The 15,507-nt window shown below is 42.4% G+C and overlaps 1 protein-coding gene across 1 annotated transcript in view; it reads right to left on the bottom strand.

Moving 5' to 3' along the window:
- The window catches only part of LOC149282087 (cAMP and cAMP-inhibited cGMP 3',5'-cyclic phosphodiesterase 10A-like), a 314,224-nt gene extending 299,114 nt beyond the window's left edge, over nucleotides 1-15,110 (bottom strand). Inside the window, exons 1-2 of the mRNA XM_089498623.1 lie at nucleotides 14,974-15,110; nucleotides 14,137-14,194 (exon numbers count right to left, since the gene is read on the bottom strand). Coding sequence (XP_089354749.1) covers nucleotides 14,137-14,194; nucleotides 14,974-15,110 — 195 coding nt within the window. The remainder of the gene's footprint in view (nucleotides 1-14,136; nucleotides 14,195-14,973) is intronic.
- Nucleotides 15,111-15,507: the final 397 nt, after the last annotated feature.

The raw sequence follows: 15,507 nt of genomic DNA, 5'->3' as shown, positions 1-15,507 counted from the left end.
TTACTACAATCCCGCTCAAGTCTCCCTTGGTTGACACAAATTCTTCTCACCCCTTAACATATGTTGTAAATCTTCCCCTTCCAGAGGTATGATATCTGTATGCTATCTTACAAACAAGCTCCCACACATGAGAGCATGGGAAAAGGAACTTGACCCAACTTTCTCTTTAGAGAGCTGGCTTGATTCAGAGGATTCCATGAACTTGTAGATGGTACCTCACTCCACTTCGCCTATCACACATCCTTCCCTCGAGCTCGCCTTTGTGTTGGAAAGGTTGTCTCGCTATTGGTACAATGATACACGTCTGGTGGTCATGCCCGCAAATATTGGCTACTTGAAATACTTTCATTTCGTCTTCATTGGGTGTTATTCTCCCCTTTAAACCAGAAATAGCCATTCTTAATATAATTTCCAGATTACATTAACTCCCCCACTAAGAAATGTATTATCCACCTTTTTCTAGCTATGAAATTATTAAGAGCCCGGTACTGGAAAACAACCACAATACTTCAGATGTCAGAAATTTTTCAGACTCTGGAAAGAGTGAACGTTCTGGAGAAGCTTTGCTTCCAAAAAGATTTACGGCTTCCCCAATACGACAAGATTTGGTCCTCCTGGCTCCAACACTGTTCAGATACTTGTTGGCATTCTTAATGCGTGTTTAGATTAACACAGGGCTTGAACTGAGAGTCGCGCTCTGCCCTTTATTATATGATTTACGCGGTTTATTGTTTATATTTCTGTATCAACTCATTTACATTACACTCGTTCGCACAAGCTGTTCTTCCACGTGTGATGGCTTTCTACACAGGTCATAAGTGTCTATATGATAAAACCAGGACTGTTCTATTGTTACTTGGTTCATGATTTACCCTTTTGTAACACACTCACATCTAATTGCATCTGGATTCATACTTGCATTTCTTTCTGAAACCATTGTGATAGTTCCTTTGTAAACTTACTTACGGTATGATTTATTTTGTATCAGAACAGTTTTTTGTGTTTTGTTTTTTTTTATTTGCAAGACTTTCCAAACAAAGGACATAACATGCAAACAAAACAAAATAAACATTTTAATTTAAAAAAAAAAAAAAAAGGTTCTGGAGTGGCCATCAGTCTCCTGACCTTAATATCATAGGGCCACTCTGGAGGAATTTTGCTGTAACAAATGGGCAGCTATACTCCTTGCAAGAATTTGAGGCCTCATAGACCACTATTACATTTCATTTCATTTTTTTCTTTATTGCCATGATTTGTTTTATGATTCTGCCATTCTGTTATAACCTATAGTTGAAAATGAAACTCATGAGAAATAAAAGAAATGTGGACAAGCAGGTACAGGTACTGCATCCAACCTGCAGGGGGGAGCTCAGTGGTTCTTAGGAGGGTCTGGACAGACCCTCTATTAACTTGATAGATTTTCAGTTGGTGACACCATCTTGTGAGCGGCAGCAATGTCACTCACTGACGGAGCTTGTGGTTGCTCTTCAAAGTGTCAAAGTGAAGTTAAGTATATAGTTCCTGAAAGCTTTCATCAAGGGAGATAACTCAAGCACAAGTTTATCTTATTTTTAACTAATATTGTGAATCTCAAGAAACTTGAAAATATATGCTTTTAAGATTGTTTAAGTTTTTCTTATGCAACAAATAGAGTATCCGGATATACAAATATGCTTTGCTCAAAAGTTTAAACAGCTGCAGTGTCTAACCAGGAAACAATTGCAGTATTGCAGGGGTTAACAGTGCACGATCACTCTCATGGAGGAAAGGGATATCAGGGCTGGTTCCTCCACCATTGTGGGGACCAAAAAATCCTTTGAAACCTATTCCTGATGCTGTCTATGGCACATAGTAATGCTTTTTCAGTATAAGAAGATGGGTATGTAGCTAGCCATGGAAGTCCACTTTGACATCTACATGCTACATACATAGTTGGCACTGTAAGGGTTAAAACATATCCCATAACATTTCAGGATCGTTCTATAGAAGCCAGCGTGTGAAAGCCTGCATGGGCAGGTCTGATCAGCTCCTACAACTGTACTTCATCGTGAGGAATTGCAGGGCCTGGTGAAAACATGTGGCAAGGTACCTAAAGCAAAAAGCTGTGCATAACTGTTCCCTATTCAAAATGTTCCCATAATTCTGAAACTTTTTTAATAGATATTTAAATTAGGTGCCGTTTTTTAAGATTCTATCCCCAGACGATCCAAGGATGTAAGACAGGATCCTTTTGCCTTAAGAATAGGGAACCCAACAGATTCCAGCTTTTACCGCCCCAACTGTCCCTCACAGTCTGGGCTCTGCATTTGAAAATGTTTTAAAAAATACCAGACAAAAACACGTAAAATTCCCAAGGGACGTACAAATCCCTAGGCAAAATATGGCATTAGTGGCAATGTTCTGTCAGTGGCAATGGAAGTGAGGGACTTAAGAGTAGTTTTAATGCAATACATGAGGCCCATATTTGCATTATTTACTTTACTCTCACAGACTAGCAGCAAAGAAAAGGTTAATAACAGATCAGCACAGTACTATATAAACCCCTAACAACTCCTCCTTTTTCCTCTATTTTCTGCTCACCAACAGTTTGGGTTTTTTCCCCGGTTTTCCTCGTCTCTGTTCTATACCCCCTGTCTGGGTATTTGGTTATGGTGGACGGTTTTTGCTTACCTTATAGAAGTCCCTTCTGTCCTTTCATCCAGCCAGATCGCGCCACCATCTTTGTTGCTAGATCTCCAAACTCGCTTCACATCTGTCCAGCAGTCATCTTGCTTAGGCCAACGAAGTCTAGCGATGGGAGATTCAAACGGCCATCTTGGTTTATTACGGCAGTGTAGCTTGTTCTGCCTTGCTTTTGAGCAGTTCAAGCTCCTTTTTCATCTTGGGAGAGCCCCTGTCCTACTGGATCCCTTGAACACTCGGGTATGTTCCAAGCGGGCATCATACTCACGGATAAGCCCTGCTGCTAATTCTAGCGCTCCATCCTCTGTGCGGCCTGCAGGCCCTAGGGTGAGCCCCTATTTGATTCCTGTTCCTTTTGTGTCCTCCTACCCCTGGGTGAGCCCCTTCCTGGGTCTTTTATTTTATTTCTAAGTAAAATGCAGGGTACACCCCTGTAGTGCAGCCTAGGTCCTCAGAGACCTGTTTTCTCATTGTGACCCCACAGTCATCAATACTAGTGCCATGATACAGGGTGAGCCCCTGCATAGGACATCATATGCCAAGCCAGTGAGAACCCCCAGGGTCCAGTCAGATTCAGAATCTGACAGGTCAGAGGGTGAGCCCCAGCCAGAAAAACGTCCGTGGAAGGGCAATAGTGCCTCTGTAAGTAAAGGCATTGCGCCTGACAATTAACCTGAACTGGCTGCAACCTTACCAACCCCTAGGGCTTCCACAGTCTCTCATCAGTGGAGTAAGCGTGTCAGGAGGGCCCTCTTCTGGACGCATGGCGTGCAGGAGCCCCACCTGTCTATGTCCTCCGTGATTCCCACCACCTCAACTCTGCCAGACACTCCAGTTTTAGATCCATCGGAGGCTGCCTTTTTTGACCACACAGCTATGCAGCACCCCAGGATTATGGAATGGGCCCCTCCGGGGCACATTTGTCAACGCCTCTAGAAATGGTTGCACCAGCCCCTGGAGAGTGAGGTACGAAATAAGCTTCAGGCCAAATGCCCCCAACCCACCCTTCCGGACACCATCCCAGTTACCTCAGAGTTTGACCCAAACGCCCTCTAGCTCCTCTCTCAAACGCTACCCGCGAAAGGGTCTGGAGCAGGGCCTCAAGGCAGCCAGGACAAACTCCTGGATCTTGAGGGGCCGAACATCCAGATGCTCTCACTGGCGGACCTGGCGCTCCTTCCAGGGCACTAATCTAGACCCTAGCCTTATGTGGGATTGGGCCCTCTGCTAGATTTGCTTCCTCTGCAATGCGAATGTGGTCCTCTACAGAGCGAAGGAAGGCAGCCCTCCTCCGAATTGATGTACGCCTGGTGGAGCTGGGCACGGAGGTTAAGGGTCTGCTCTTTAGGGACTACTTTGTCAAGGAGCTCAATTGTCAAGTGTCCATCATGACATTTTGGAGGCGAAGACCTCTATGAGAAAAGGGTTTCAGGAGTCAGAGAAGGATGACCTTGGGCCCGGGACTCAACCAGCCATTACCAACCATCAGGCTCCATGACCAACAGGCAGCCAGCACCCTCTTTTCAAGGATCCTTCGGTCAACGCTCGTCCTTTCCGCGAAGCACAGGAGCCGCATAATTTTCTAGAGGGCGGTCCAACAATTGTGGGTATTGCTGTGTCCTTCCTTTCTCCTTTCCTTGCTGGCAGGATCTCCTGGTTTTTTTTCCCACAACTGACCCCTGGATCCTCCAGACAGTAAAGGGTTTTCAGATGGACTTCATCTCTTTTCCCTTTCAGGCGCATCTCCCTCCACTTCACAGGAGTCACGCAGAACAGGAACTGGTGGTCCAGAGAACCTCACGAACGCCAGGATTTCTAAACACCTTTGTGGTGTACAGTCATCTCAAAATGGAGGGCATCCATCTCCTGTGGGACCTGCTGATGGCAAGGGATTGGCTCACAAGACTGGACCAGAAGGAAACCTGCATGGCGGTCCCCATCCACATGAACCATGGGAGATTCCTCTAGTTTCGCTGGCAAGTCTGGCAATTCAAGGCTCTTCCTTTTGGTCCCCATGGTGCTTTACAAAGCTCTTCAAGCTGGTCATGGGTTTCTTCAGGGTGCAAGAGATTCGGTCTAACGTTTACCTCAACGACATCCTCCTAGCAGAAGGCCACTCTGCTGCAACAGACAGACTTTGTTATTGGTACACTGCACAAACTGGGTTTCAAAGTCAACTCTGCCAAGTCATAGTTGACCCCTTGCCAGAAGATCCAATTCCTGGGCTTTGAAATCAACTTCGTTGGTATCCCTGCTGCTCCTCTCTCCGCCAGGAGGTCTGTCCCCTCTGGAAGCTTCTAGTCACCCCCTTGTGGTGTTGACTAGACCCATTGACTAGCGCCAAGATACAATTCCCTTTGGGATGTTTGCATCGTGTTGGATTTCCTTCGCGCATTGTAGGACAACAACCAGCTGTCCCAGAGGCAGCTCTCAGCTAAACTCACCCTGATTTTGTGCCCTCTTTTGTTTCGCAGGGTGTCTGATGTTCAGGCCTCCGAGGCGGACATGATTTCCTTTTCACCTGAGGGCATTTCCTTTGAGGTGCATAGGCACATGAAGACGCTATTGACGTCTGTCTTGTACCCCTACCTTAAGGAGGATCCTAAATTGTGTATGGGTAGGTGCCTTCACTCTCACCTGGCACGCACGGTCTCCTTGCGCTGGCCCCACTTTTCACAGTTTTTGCTCTCCTATGTCAAGCAGTGTTGGGCAGTGCTTTCTTCTACCCTGGCTCGTTGGATCCAGTGGTTGCTTTCCCTGGCGGGCATTGAGAGATCCTTTGGGGAACATTTGGTCAGGGTTGCTGAAGAGTCTGGCGCCTGCTCAGCGGCAGTCTTACAGACATTTTGAGGGCGGCTGAATGGTCTCGTGTTTCCACGTTCTGTACCTTTTTAATTCCGCCCCTTATCATGTGCAGCTTAGGTGTTGGTGTCAGAGCATTAAAACTGCAAATATGAGGCTCCTGTCTTGCCTTAAAATTGGAATTTATTCTAGCTTTGGTGTTGGAATAATTAGAATTATAATAGACAGGAGGCGAGTGTTTCCCTCCCTTTCCTTCCCCTTTCTTCTTAGGGGTTTGTGTATTGGTTCTTTCTTTCGGAGGGTCCCTTGCTGCCTTTGGTCTATGATATATGGTTATCTTCTGTTTTCAAACACGTTATGTATGCTACGTCTGCTATGTTCACCTCCTCAGTGGAAGTATTGTTGGCTGTCAGGGTGTTTATTTTCTCTTTTCTAGCCTGATTGAATATTGTAAGGGCACTGGGTACCGGATCAGGTAGGAGTCTCAATGCAGGGGCAGGTTCAGATTCAGAGCATGGCCGACTATGTATCCAGTTCAGGGCTGCTCTCCACTTCAGCCCTAGTCTTCCTCTTGGGCGCCATCTATAGGTGTTCTGAGCACAAGCAGGATATAGACAAGCTCCGTACGGGCAAGAAACTGGAAGCGCACTGGCAAGGCAAGAGGTAAGAGCACTGCTGGAAGTCCTCTGGCAGGGCACAAGGCAGATCGCAGCAGACTGGCAGGCAGCAGCAGGCGGTAGTGGATGCTGACCAATGCAAGGAACGAAGGATGATCTGAAAAATAGTCACAGTCCAAGCCAAAGGTCAAAAATCAGAATATCACGATCAGCGGGGTACCAAGGTACAAACACTAGAACTAGGTCAGAGTCCACAGCCAAGGGTCAAACACAGAAGACAGATCAGATGCAGCAAATCAGTAGCTCGGTATACAAGGCCAGGAAAACAATGCTCTAGCACAGAGGGTTACATAGTTAGGGTTAGGATAATGCCCGGTTTTATATTGGGCCTTAATAGTGCCATTGTGTACAATGACACATGTCAATGTAAATTTTAAGTTTTTTTATTCTGCTGTTTGCTTTTAACAACCAGTTTGTTCATTAAAATATTTTAAATAAATATTTGCATATTTTTTTAAATTTGATTTATTGAAAAAATAATCGGCCAAATAACCGATAATGAAAATAATTGTTAGTTGCAGCCCTAATGCTAATTATTTAATTAAAAGTTTAATGATCTCTTGTTCAAGCATTTAAAGGATAATATAAAAGAACAACCCCATAAAAGTTCAAGTATTTATTTTATGAAAAAATATATATACAGAACCTCATTTTTTTTTTTTTTAACAAAACGTATTATTATGAAAGTCCTTAACTTTGCGCTATATCTTCACAAAAAAGCTTGCATGGAAAGAGTTAAAATACTGGCATTTTAAATGCCCATGGGGTTTCTACTTTTAAAAGTATGATATGATGGCGTAAATTTAATTGGCTGGGTTCAAACAAACCAACAAACCCAAAAAAACATTGGGTATTTCTAAATTCAGGACAAATATTAGCATCTATTAAAAGGTTTTTTAAATAAGTCAGAAAAAGTTGTTCTCAATTTTTCACCATATTTTATTTTTTATATAGTAAATTATATAATACTATCAAAATATTGCTATTTAAAGAAAGCCATTATTGACAATATATAACTTGTGTGAGTTCAGTAAATGAGAGAGAAGAAAATTACAGCATTAAACATGAGCACATTAACCCTGTGGTTAAGGTGTTGGACTTCCACCCCGTTGCTCGCAAGTTCAAATAATGGTTAGTAACTTTTGAGCACCGATGTACCATTGCTGTATGTTATTTCATTTGTTCCTTTTTACTTTGTTGCTGTGGTCATCCTTGTGTTTCTTATTTGTGCCTTTATATACATACGTATTTCCATCCTAGTTCCTGTAGTCCTGTGCCTTTGTTCATATGTACCTTCCTATTTGTGTCTTGTGCCGAGATGCTTTTTTATTATATATTTTTTTTATATGTATTTAAATCATATTGTTTAATAAAGATTTATTATTATTATTATTATTATCTTTTATTTATATAGCGCCAACAATTTACGCAGCGCTTAATACAATACATAAGTTCAAGGGATATGACAAGACGAGAATTGACAGACTAAGACAAACCGATACATTAGGTGGAGAGAGCCCTGCTCGCAAGCTTACAATCTAGAGGGAAATGGGTGACAAACTAAGGCACAGAGAAAGGGTGAGAGGTAGTGCGGGGGGTATCAGTGACGGGTGAGAGGTAGTGTGGGGGGTATAAGGCACAGAGAAAGGGTGAGAGGTAGTGCGGGGTTATCAGTGACGGGTGAGAGGTAGTGTGGGGGTATAAGGCACAGAGAAAGGGTGAGAGGTAGTGTGGTGGTTGTCTCAATGACAAGGAAGTTTTAGCAGCTAAGGTGGAATGCTTCTCTGAAGAAGTGGGTTTTGGGATTTTTGTTGACTGTTGGGAGGGAGGGTGAAAGCTGAAAGTTCAGTAGAAGTAGATTCCAGAGATATGGGGCAGCTTGAGTGAAATCTTGTAGACGGGAAAAGGAAGAGGTGATAAGTGAGGAGGAGAGCCTTTGTTAGGAAACAGTTAAGGACTGGAGGGAGTTTATGGTTGGAGATGATGGGAATAAAATTGGTTAGGTTGACCATGTTGGTTAAGTTTGGTGGTTGCGAGTGATAGGAATAGGGAGGAATATGTGGGGGACAGAAGTAGCAGAGCAGAGGTACTGGGATAGCTGTGATGGCAGAGGGATGGAGAGGGATGGTATTTGGAATGGTTTAATGGGGAGAAGTGGGTACTAAAGGGATCCAAAGAGTTGGTGCCCTCTACTGGCATGTTTAAATAGATCTGGTAATTAACTGTCTATATATTAGGACAACACTGGGGCGGGCGGGCAAAAATTCAGTTGTTGTGGGGAAGATGGAGGAGTATGGGCATTCCTAGGCTATCAAGCACAGATAGACAGAAAAGGGTATAGAAACAGGAAAATTATAATAACAATACAGAAAACAAATAACAGATAATTATGGAGATCTCTTGGTCCAGTCTGTATACCTTTGAGCAAAGTATGGAGGTTTGCTTAGGCTTCAGTTGTTGTGGGGAAGATGGAGGAGTGTATTGCAGGCTTTGAGGGCTTTTAGCAAAGTATGGAGGTTTGCTTAGGCTTCAGTTGTTGTGGGGAAGATGGAGGAGTATGGGCATTCCTAGGCTATCAAGCACAGATAGACAGAAAAGGGTATAGAAACAGGAAAATTATAATAACAATACAGAAAACAAATAACAGATAATTATGGAGATCTCTTGGTCCAGTCTGTATACCTTTGAGCAAAGTATGGAGGTTTGCTTAGGCTTCAGTTGTTGTGGGGAAGATGGAGGAGTGTATTGCAGGCTTTGAGGGCTTTTAGCAAAGTATGGAGGTTTGCTTAGGCTTCAGTTGTTGTGGGGAAGATGGAGGAGTGTATTGCAGGCTTTGAGGGCTTTTAGCAAAGTATGGAGGTTTGCTTAGGCTTCAGTTGTTGTGGGGAAGATGGAGGAGTGTATTGCAGGCTTTGAGGGCTTTTAGCAAAGTATGGAGGTTTGCTTAGGCTTCAGTTGTTGTGGGGAAGATGGAGGAGTGTATTGCAGGCTTTGAGGGCTTTTAGCAAAGTATGGAGGTTTGCTTAGGCTTCAGTTGTTGTGGGGAAGATGGAGGAGTGTATTGCAGGCTTTGAGGGCTTTTAGCAAAGTATGGAGGTTTGCTTAGGCTTCAGTTGTTGTGGGGAAGATGGAGGAGTGTATTGCAGGCTTTGAGGGCTTTCAGCAAAGTATGGAGGTTTGCTTAGGCTTCAGTTGTTGTGGGGAAGATGGAGGAGTGTATTGCAGGCTTTGAGGGCTTTCAGCAAAGTATGGAGGTTTGCTTAGGCTTCAGTTGCAAAGTTATACTTTGTATAATCCTTTTTTCCTTACGTGCTCTCCTTGTAATAGGTTTTGGTGTTTATATATGTACAGTGCACGTACCTCTACCATTATTGGTAGTTTGTTCATTTTTGGTGATTGTTTTTAATGTATAATAAAGGGTAGGCACTATTTTAAGTGTTTATAGTTGTAGTGGCATTTTGATTAAGTTTATTATTGGCATTATGGAGCCCCCACTTCTAATACATATATTTTTTTTTTTTATGGATTTGTACATGGCATCAAATTCATTAAACAGATCCACTGAATGACAGGATCACAAACATAAATAGTATATCTAACATTAAGTGCACATTGTGGGGAGCAATTAAACGAACTACATTCAGTACAAACAGAAGAAATCGTAAAAGCAAAAAATGGACATGAGCAACAGCTCCAAAAATATAGGAATACATTTTAAGGTGGCCACAACCCCTGTAATATAAACATACCACGGATTTATCATCATATGTACTTTCTTTCCCAATTTTTTCAATCTCGCATGTAGATACTTAACATGCTTAGAAGTATATCTCAGTGCATGACAGGTCAAGGAGATAGTAAGTCAAAAAAAAAAAAAAATTACATATATATATATATATCTATAAAAAAATATATATATAAAACCTCCTATTCATTATATGCTACACGCTCCAACTGTTTTCAGTGCAGAACACTGGGGGTTCTAAAGCGCACACCCCCACATGTGGAAAAAATATAGGGTTTGATGAGGTAAATGTGGTGGTCAGCAAATTAGCTTTTGTAGGTGAGTAAAAGATTTTTCAAATAAAACTGAGTGCTTTTTTCAATGTTTTACCATATTTTATTATTTTTTTTATAGTAAATTAGATGATATGATCAAAAAATGGTATCTGAAGAAAGCCCTTCTTGTTCTGAAAAAAACCCAAAACAAAATATAACCTTTGTGGGTACACTAAACAGGAGAGAAGAGAATTACAGCTAAATGTTAAAACAGCCTTGGTCATGAAGGGTACAAAAAAAAAACCAGCCTGGTCTTTGGGGTTAATTAAGCTTGCTACATGCATACATAATAGGGACATTGTAGTGTCTCATACTTTTTTTCCAGGATTAAATAAATGCAGCATAAATTCATACACGTGAAGTATTGTTGTATTAAAAACCAATTAAGTTGTCTATAATGTTATTTCATTCTCCTTATGATATTTATTATGATTGAAAATTATACATCATTCACACACTATTTGTGTACATAAGTCCATATATACATATACCTTAATGACTGTAGACTAAAAGTTACCCTTTTCCCCAATACACTTCCTATATACTTCTGTTTTTAAAGTTACACACATGGCATGACGTCAATGCTACAACGCTTCAAACGCGTCAAAGCTGTGTTTCTGCCACTGCTGGTGTTCTCACAAGGGACACAAGCATTTACGTCCAATGTGGAAAATTGGGATTTAACTCTCCTATGTGCAGTCACTGGTGTATTAAAGTAGCAAAGAAAATTAAGCACATGAATAAACGTTATTTAAAAGTTACAACAGTATCCACAACATAATTTGCAACAGGAAATATTAACAGTACAAAATACACTATATGGACAAAAGTATTGGGACACCTGACCATTACACCAACAGGGACTTCGATGACATTGCATTCTAAATGCATAGATATTAATAAGCTAGAACAGCTTCCACTCTTCTGGGAATGCTTTCCACAAGATTTTGGAGCATTTGTAAGGTAAGACACTGATGTTGGACGAGAAGGCCTGGCTCGTAACCTCCATTCCAGCTCATCCCAAAGGTGTTCGATGCGGTAAAGGTCAGAGCTCTGTGCAGGCCTGTCAAGTTCTTCCTCTCCAAACTCATCCAACCATGTCTTTATGGACCTTATTTTGTGTACTGAGGCAAAGTCATGCTGGAACAGAAAAGGGCATTCCCCCAAACTGTTGCCCAAAATGTCTTGGTATGTCCCCTTCATACCAAGATATTTTGGACAATGCTATGCTTCCAACTTTGCAATACTGAATGAATGGAAACACTCCAAAATCTTGTGTAAAACTGTTATAGCTGCAAAGGTGGGGGGCAATTACATATTAATGTCTATGTATTTAGAATACGATGTCATAAAAGTCCTTGGTGTAATGGTAAGGTGTCCCAGTACTTCTGTCCATATAGTGTATGTTTATTTGAATTACTAAAACTGCCTTTTATACTAGTGTCATGATATTATTGTACAGTATTTGCTTGAATATAAGACAAAGTTTCTTTCAGTCTTATATTAGAGGTCATCTTATAATCGGACCTTAAATAGAGGTCTGAATACAAGACTAAGATCCAGATCCCTTGCAGCCCTTCAGGGGACCTGGATCCTCCTCTCTAGCAACCTGCCTGCCGGCACTTCCACCTCCCTGGCGGATCTAATGGGCAGTGTAGGTTTTCTATGCGCATTGCGCAGACGTCCACCGGCTGCCCCCACTAGACATCGGGGAGTCTGAAGCACTGACAAGACTAGGGATGCATCGGTAAGTTGGGGTTGGGTGGCAGAGTTGCATATGGTGGGGTATAAGGCATATCAGCGAGGCAGAGTGGAATATAGGGGTATAAGCTATTTCTAGGGGCAGAGTGACATATCAGGGAGGTAGAGTGATATATAGGGGTATAAGGCATATTTGGGGGTCAGAGTGGGATATAGCGGGTATAAGGCATATCTGGGGCAGAGTGGCATATAAGGGGGTATAAGGCATTTCTGGGGGGCAGAGTGGCATATAAGGGAGTATAAGGAAATAAAAACAAAAAAAATATATAGCTTTTATTAAATATGAAAAAATATTTTACATGAATTAATATTTACTAGTAAAACTGTTTTCCTATAGGGTAGTCTTATATTCAGGCTTTTTTTTTCTAAATTCATATTCAAATTTTGGGGGGTCATTTTATAATCTAGTACATTATCTGCTAATTCATCTGCAACAACAGAGGGGAAACTAGCATTACTGCAAATTAAACACCACGGAGTCCTTTTCAGTATCTAGTTAATGCATTTTAGTGTAACAATGAAAGCCCCTCTCTTACATCCAGTTTGTATTTGTTCACGATGTATAGCTCTGCTAGTATTCAACTGTTTTGCTTGTATACTGGACACCAAATTCACTAATCTAAAATTGCATTTCTATTTTTTTTAAAAATAGCATTTTTCATGGTAAAATACTTTATAAATATGTTTGTTTTATTGCTATCATATCACCAATTACTACTAAAAACGTTAGCATAAGGCTTTTTGATTATGACCATATAAACATTTATAGACTGTGGGAGGCAGTGAAACATTCCCGGTGCATTGTGTTGAACCTACCCCTTAAATGTAGTCCCTAAAACAGCATCACTGAATCTAACTGTAAGCTATCCAGCTTGACTCTACTATATTGGGTACTGGAAATAAATGACAGCATTTATCATATGCATGCACATAAGTATAAAACAGTATCCAGATTTGGAAAAGACCTACTTGCGCTTAAGAAGCAATCAGTGATTCTTCTAAAACAGTTTGTATTAGAGGGACCATGTTCCATGTCTGCACCAACCAACACAAATGAGAGAGAATGAAAGACCCAGAGAATGAGTCCCTTAACCGGAATGATCCTGGCTCCCGAATCTGGTCAAAGCTAGTGTCAGCAAAAAATCTTTATGGAGATGCAAGAATGATGACGACCAAGTGATCAAGTAAAAGCAATAACCTCCTTCTTCCGTAGCAACTTGCAGTGTACTTGATTAAGGGATTAAGAGCGTTCGGTGTGCAAATGTCAGACGAATCATAGGTTAGAAGCTTCTCTGAGTAGAAAGCGGGAAGAGCATTTCAGCCGCAGCCGGTGTACAATCTTGCAAGAGAATAAATCCCCCACCCACTACCACTTCGTTTCCTTTCCTCCACCCACTTAGACTTATCCTTTCCCTCCAGTGTTTGCGTTCCACCTTTGCCACTGATGCTGTGAAGGGAAGAGGGTAGCAATGGGAGGGTCAAATTCATTCCGCTGAGAGACGCGTACGGATAGGATGGCCTTATCTTCCTGCGTTTATGAGATGCAGTAATACTATACGGAAGGAAGGGATGATGCAGCGGTTTCGCGTGCTGAAAGTTCCATTGGTATGGGAGGGGCAGATGTTAAATTAAGCGTAAACGAATATATCTACAAATACATGAATTTGTCAATGTTATTGGGCATTATGTAACACAAAAAAATGGCGAGAGTGTTAAAAACAAAATCCCAAATAAACGATAAAGTTTAACGGCCTCAAATTGTACTTAGTTCTGTTCACGCCCCAGTGATACGGAGCTTTATTTTATTTGCCATTTTACCGTATATTACTTCAATCATGATTGAAACATGCACCTCCCCCTCCATTTATAACTGCTTACCACAGTCAGCATTGTGTAGCGTGTGGAGAGCATCCTCCTGAGAGAGGGAGTTCTGGCACTTTCTTCTGAAATCTATTTTGGGGTCTTTATAGACCTCAGGGATCTCTGTCATAACCAGACAGTACCATCAGAGATTTCATAGTAACATCAATGTTACCAGCTAGCAAAATCTCTTCATTTCCTATGTCGTATTTCATATGTACGTTCCCAAAGAGGGTCCCTGACACCTGGATTCACCTTTCATTATAGATTTATTTTATTGCCCCCCCAAACTTACCGGTGCTTCTGACTCCCCGATGTGTAGCTGGGGTAGAGCGTAGACGTCTACTTGCTGTCTGGACAACACACCGGGGAATTAGAAGCACCGGTAAGTTTGGGGGGGAGTGTCAAATGGGGGCATAAGGCATTTCTGTAGGCAGAGTGCTCTATGAAATGCCTTTTAACCCCCTTAATGCCACTCTGCCTCCAGAAATGCCTTTTAACCCTCTATACGCCACTCTGCCTCCTGAAATGCCTTACCTACCTATATGCCACACTGCCCCATAATATGCCTTTTAACCCCCTAAATGCCACAGTGGCACATAGGGGGTAAAAAGGCATATCATGGGGCACAGTGGTATTTAGAGGGTTAAAAGGTATATCATGGGGCACAGTGGCATATAGGGGTATAGGGCATTTCATGGGCGGAGTGGGATTTGATCCACTTTGATTTTGTACGTTTGCAAAACATGACTTAGTACTTGGTGGCAAAACCTTTGTTGGCAATCACAAAGGTAAGACATTTCTTGTAGTTGGCCACCAGGTTTGCACACATCTCAGGAGGGATTTTGTCCAACTCCTCTTTGGAGATCCTCTCCAAGTCATTAAGGACTTGCAATTCGAACCTTCAGCTCCCTCCACAGATTTTCTATGGATTAAGGTCTGGAGACTGGCTAGGCCACTCCAGGACCTTAATGTGCTTCTTCTTGAGCTACTCTTTTGTTGCCTTAGCTGTGTGTTTTGGGTCATTGTCATGCTGTAATACCCATCCACCCATACCCATCCAAATACTTATTTCACTGAGTAAAAATTAAAATGCGTTATTCTGTACTTTTTTGTTGTTATTCTGTCTCACCTTCTGATGCTCCACCATAGAAGCCCCAGCGGTAGTGCCGGCAACGGAGGTTGTGTATCGCACAGATGTTCACTGGCTGCAGCGATGCGCGTAGACAACCTCCGCTGCCGGCACTTCCGCCTGTGCTTCTCCGTCATAGAATCCACGGCTGAAGTGCTGGCAGCGGAAGTTGTGTGCTCGCATCGCACAGACGTTCACTGGCCAGCCCCGCTAGACACCAGGGAGTATGGGGGTGCATTGGTAAATCGGGGGTGGTGGCACTTTTAGGAAGCAGAGTGGCATATTAGGGGGGCAGAGTGGCACTTCTAGGGGGCATAAAGCATATCTAGGGGGCAGGTGGGCATTTCTAGGGGGCATAAAGCATATCTAGGGGGTCAGAGTGGGATATCTAGGGGGGGCATGAAGCATATCAGGGGTTATAAAGCATATTGGGGCAAAGTGGCATATCTGGGGGGCAGAGCGGCATATTGGGTTATAAAGCATATCTGGGGGCAGAGGGGCATATCTAAAAGTAAAGTGCATTATGAATTAAGG

The sequence above is a fragment of the Sceloporus occidentalis genome, unplaced genomic scaffold (genome assembly GCF_023333645.1).
Source record: "Sceloporus occidentalis isolate IW3139 unplaced genomic scaffold, rSceOcc1.0.p SCAF_123, whole genome shotgun sequence".
NCBI classification, from domain to species: Eukaryota; Metazoa; Chordata; class Lepidosauria; order Squamata; family Phrynosomatidae; genus Sceloporus; species Sceloporus occidentalis.
Note: the sequence above shows the minus strand (reverse complement) of the source record. Positions and strands in the feature narration are given on the sequence as shown.